General features: G+C 47.9%; 1 protein-coding gene across 1 annotated transcript in view; it reads right to left on the bottom strand.

Moving 5' to 3' along the window:
* The window catches only part of SORBS3 (sorbin and SH3 domain containing 3), a 30,245-nt gene that overhangs the window by 5,631 nt on the left and 19,198 nt on the right, over positions 1-5,416 (bottom strand). Inside the window, exons 13-17 of the mRNA XM_010845478.1 lie at positions 5,344-5,396; positions 5,176-5,222; positions 4,899-5,013; positions 1,682-1,807; positions 7-210 (exon numbers count right to left, since the gene is read on the bottom strand). Of these exons, the coding sequence (XP_010843780.1) occupies positions 7-210; positions 1,682-1,807; positions 4,899-5,013; positions 5,176-5,222; positions 5,344-5,396 (545 nt within the window). The remainder of the gene's footprint in view (positions 1-6; positions 211-1,681; positions 1,808-4,898; positions 5,014-5,175; positions 5,223-5,343; positions 5,397-5,416) is intronic.

Below are 5,416 nucleotides of genomic sequence, written 5' to 3'. Positions count from 1 at the left end.
CGTTAAAGGAGAGCTGGGGCGACAGACCAGGCGGGCGGTGGGCAGGCGGGGAGATGCAGGGAGCTGGGGGCCATCATCACAGAGCCGGACCCGGGGCTCCCGGGTCACCTGCACGTAGCTGGCGGGGAAGATGCCCTGGCGCCCGGTGCCTGAGATGCGGCCCTCGTACCAGTGCTCATTCACCTTGCGGATCAGGCAGATGCGCTCCCCCTGGTCACAGAGAGGGAGGGAGGTAGTATCTGCAGGCCCTTGGCTGCCAGGCACAGGAGGGTGCAGAGTCATTGTAACCTAACACCTTGCATGGAGGGATCAGGCTTGGAGGGCACCAGCTGGTTATATACAGGTCACACAGCTCCATGGCAGGTTGGTAAGGAGTACCGCGCAGGTGTTAGCACCACTGCCATGACTGGGTCCTTTCCTGCCTCCACCTTGGAGGTCATCACCGCATCCAAAAACAAACTCCCTGAGGACAGCTGGTGTGTCCCCAAGCCCACATACTGACTACTGTTAGTGGGGCTGTCCTAGGAAGGACGGTCTCCAGCCCCCCTCCTGCTCCCACCTCTCTCCATCCAGCCATCCCCTTCCTCCTCTCTCGCTAGGCCAGCTCTTCCAGGGCAACATTCACTAGGTGCAGTCACGCCCTTTGCCCTCAAAATAAACCAAAAGGGACCAGTTCCCTTGCTTTCTGGGGCATTACTCCATTTTCTTTTTTTTCTTTGTTTTTGAATTTTTTGGCTGCACTGCATTGCACGTGGGAACTTAATTCCCTGACCAGGGATAGAACCTGTGTCGCCTGCATTAGAAGTGCAGAGCCTTAACCACTGGACTGTCAGGGAAGTCTCAACATTTTTCAAGCTTTCTGAACCATTATCTATAGTAAAAAGAATATGTTGTAATATCAATCCAGTACACCCACACACACACACACACACACACACCTGTCTAAGAGTTGGATGAAATACCCTTTCTACATGCAAGGTATTCTAAGACTTCCATTCTATTATCTTTAAAATGCTGATGTGATCCTCACAGCCTACCAACCTGCAACTTGAGAAAAAGCACAACTACTCTAGAAGTTTTGAACATTTTAAAAATGGGCAAGGGACTTCCCTGGTGTTTCAGTGGCTAAGACTCTGCACTCCCAATGCAGGGGGCCCAGGTTCGGTCCCTGGTCAGGGAACTAGATCCCACATGCTGCAACTAAGACCCAGGACAACCAAATAAATTAAAATAAATAAACAAATAAAAATGGACAGGAGACTTCCCTGATGGTCCAATGGTTAAGAGTCCGCCTACCAATGCAGGGGACTCGGTTTAATCCCTGGTCAGGGAACTAAAATTGTACATGCCGTGGGGCAACCAAGCCCCCATGCCACAACTAGAGAGCCTGAGCACCACAATGACTGAGCCCACATGCTCTAGAACCCACGTGCTGTAACAGAAGCCTGCGTGCCACAACAAAGAGCCTATGCAGCAAAAAAAAATAATAAAAGTAAATAAATTAAAATGGGCACAATTAAGGGAAATATATCCAAAGAGATTGAGAATAAAAATCTGAAACACTAATGAAAATAGGTATATCTGATTTTTTTTTTAAAGAATATTTTTACTGCACACATTTACCTATGTCTTCAGCTGCCCTTACCCTGCCCCACCCCCCTTTCCCCCTGGCCAAGCGTACTTTTCTGAAGGAAAGCTCCACCTCCAGATCCCCCTTGAAGTTGTACTGGGCCACGGCTTCTCCATACTCCAGCACCTGGTAGGTCGGAGGCTTGATGGGCTTGGGAATCTCATCTGCTGGCAGCACCTGGAGGAAGAGAGGACATGTGATTCAGCTTGGGTATCAACTGGGCACAGACCTGGGCTCCTGGGGAAGCAATATGACCAAGGTCTGTCCCCAGACCACACTGGAGACAGATACCAAACACAAGCCTGGGGGGAGCCAGCAGTGAGCACAGGGCACAGGGGTAGTCAGTCCCAGAATGCTTCTGGAGGAAGAATTTTCACCAGAAGTTATGTGGAGTGGGCATTATCAGAGTGGACAATGGCGGTGCAAACAGGAGAGAGTTTACATTGGGGCACAGAAGGATATGAGAGGTACCAAGGAGCAGGGAACTCCTGGTAGCCTGTTCTAAAAGTGAGGATCTACCATTTCACCACTGCTTAGAACCAAGTGTCCCTCCTCCCCCTCCACTTTTACCCCACCATGTGCCCAGGGTCCCCATGCTCTCGCCACTTCATCCTACTCAGAAAAATCAAGATGCTAATAAACTAGTTCATACTAAGATATAAAACTTCCTTGGTGGCTCAGACGATTGCCTGGTGGGGCAACAGTGCATGGAGTTGCAAAGAGTTGGACACGACTGAGTAACACTTCCGGCATTTCAAGATGTAAATGACTGATGATATGCAATACTGTATATACTTGTGGAACTTCAGGATCAGGGACATCGTTTTAAGGATAGAGGAGGTCTATTGATGCCTAGGAGATAAAGAGCCTGAAATAGACGACTCAATCGATGGGTCAAAGAGGAAGCCACAAAGAAATGACAATAGTCTGAGCTGAATGAAAAAAAACAAAAACAAAATATCAACATCTGTGGGTTGTAGGTAAAAGCTATGCTTAGAGAGGAATTTATAGCATTAAATGTTTACACTTAGGAGAAAAAGGTTTCAGATCAATAATCTGAACTACCACTCAAAGAAACTAGAAAAAGAACTTAACACAAGCTGAATAAAGGAAATAATGAAGAGGCAGAAATCAATGAAATTGAAAACAAAAGTAGAGAAAAATCAATGAAATCGAAAGTTGTTTCTTTGAAAAGATCCATAAAATTAACCAATTTCTAGCCAGAATAAGAAAAGACAGAGATTATCAATGTCAGGAATGAAGGAAAGGACATTACTTTGGATCACAATAAACTGTGGAAAATTCTGAAAGAGATGGGAATACCAGACCACCTGACCTGCCTCTTGAGAAACCTGTATGCAGGTCAGGAAGCAACAGTTAGAACTGGACATGGAACAACAGACTGGTTCCAAATAGGAAAACGAGTATGTCAAGGCTGTATATTGTCACCCTGCTTATTTAACTTCTATGCAGAGTACATCATGAGAAATGCTGGGCTGGAGGAAGCACAAGCTGGAATCAAGATTGCCAGGAGAAATATCAGTAACCTCAGATATGCAGATGACACCACCCTTATGGCAGAAAGTGAAGAAGAACTAAAGAGCCTCTTGATGAAAGTGAAAGAGGAGAGTGAAAAAGTTGGCTTAAAGCTCAACATTCAGAAAACGAAGATCATGGCATCCGATCCCATCACTTCATGGCACATAGATGGGGAAACAGTGGAAACAGTGGAAACAGTGGCTGACTTGGGGGCTCCAAAATCACTGCAGATGGTGACTGCAACCATGAAATTAAAAGACGCTTACTCCTTGGAAGGAAAGTTAGGACCAACCTAGATAGCATATTAAAAAGCAGAGTTATTACTTTGCCGACAAAGGTTTGTCTAGTCAAGGCTATGGTTTTTCCAGTGGTCATGTATGGATGTGAGAGCTGAACTATAAAGAAAGCTGAGTGCTGAAGAATTGATGCTTTTGAACTGTGGTGTTGGAGAAGACTCTTGAGAGTCCTGTGGACTGTGAGGAGATCCAACCATTCCATCCTAAAGGAGATCAGTCCCGTGTGTTCATTGGAAGGACTGATGTTGAAGCTGAAACTCCAATACCTTGGCCACCTGATGCAGAGAGCTGACTCATTGGAAAAAACCCTGATTCTGGGAAACATTGAGGGCAGGAGGAGAAGGGGACGACAGAGGATGAGATGGTTGGATGGCATCACTGACTCAATGGACAAGGGTCTGGGTGGACTCCAGGAGTTGGTGATGGACAGGGAGGCCTGGAGTGCTGCGGTTCATGGGGTCGCAAAGAGTCAGACACAACTGAGCCTCTGAACTGAACTGACATTAAGAGGATAATAACAAACATAGGTTCAATCCCTAGTCTGGGAAGACACCACATGCCTCGGGGCAACTAAGCTCGTGCACCTCAACTACTGAAGCCTGAGCACTCTAGACTCTGTGCTCTGCAACAAGAGAAGCCATCACAAGGAGAAGCCCATGGACCACAACTAGAAAGTGTAGTCTCGCTTGCTGCAACTAGAGAAAGCCCAGTCACAGCAATGAAGACCCAGTGCAGTCAAAAATAAATATTTAAAAGGATAATAATGAAATATTATGAACAACTTTATGCTGATATATCACATAATCTGAAATTCCTTAAAAGATGCAAATACTCAATAACTCATAGCCCCATATCTATCAAACCCACAACCTTGTCTCTGGATTCGGATTCTAGATTTTCTACTTAACAACTTGGCTCTGAACCTTAGTGCATCTGTAAAATGGGGGTGATCTACTACTTTGCCAGGTTGATCGGGGGATTGAGGGAGGTGATACACAGGAAGGAGAGGACACAAGTATATGTGACTGGTGAACCATCTCAGACTTCATATTCTTGTCAGCTGCAATTAGATTTCTTCCCAAAAGACAGCTGGAGATGTAGGTTTTGAGAGGTGGATTCTGAGTGGTGAAAGTGGGGGACGCTGAGAGGACTGATGGCCTCCAGTACAGGAACTGGGATTTTTTGTTCTTCCCCCTGGTCTGGGCTCCACCTTTAGGCCTTCGTTAACAAACATTTCCTGGAGGGCATGAATGAGGCTGAGACTTGGCCCCTACCCCAGCTCACAGTTTTAGTCTTAGGAAACTTGCCAGGTGTGAGGGAGCAGCCAGTTCTGGAGAGGTTCCCTGGCTGGTTAAAGGGGGTCTGCATTCTCTAAGTCTCTGCAAACCCTTCCACCCTCCTGGCAGGGCCCCTTGCTTGTCGCCCCCACTCACCTCCACGTAATTAGCAGGGAAGATGCCCAGGCGGCCATGGTGCTCTCCCTCCAGCCAGTTCTTGTCCACCTCCTTGTGGATGTAGACAATGTCACCCTTCTTCAGAGTCAGTTCCCTGAAGGCCAGAGCAAGGACTTTCAGCAATCTGAAGTCCTCAGGGTCCTCCAGACTCTGCCCAGTGTCCCCGAAATCCCTCCCCACCCTCTAGGGGGGCACACTGCAGTCCTGTCCTCCCAGGGACTGCCACAGGGAAGGCAAGAGGCAGAATGGTACTTACTTAGGGGACTGAGCCTGGAAGTCAAACTTGAGCCGGGCGGCCTTCCTCTGGGCAGGGGGAGAGGACAGAGCAGGTGACCTCAGTCATTCAGCCCGCAAGTAGGCAAGAGCAGTCACAGGGACCCACCCCAGGCCCTCCTTGCACCCTGATGGTCCCACCCGCCCTTACCTTCTTCTCTTCCTTCCTGGCAGGACTGCCCCCTGGATCAGAGGCACTAGGGTCTGTGGAGAAGCACAACCTC

Source organism: Bison bison, unplaced genomic scaffold (assembly GCF_000754665.1).
Source record: "Bison bison bison isolate TAMUID 2011002044 unplaced genomic scaffold, Bison_UMD1.0 scf7180017864217, whole genome shotgun sequence".
NCBI classification, from domain to species: Eukaryota; Metazoa; Chordata; class Mammalia; order Artiodactyla; family Bovidae; genus Bison; species Bison bison.
This window is presented reverse-complemented; position numbering and strand designations above follow the sequence as displayed.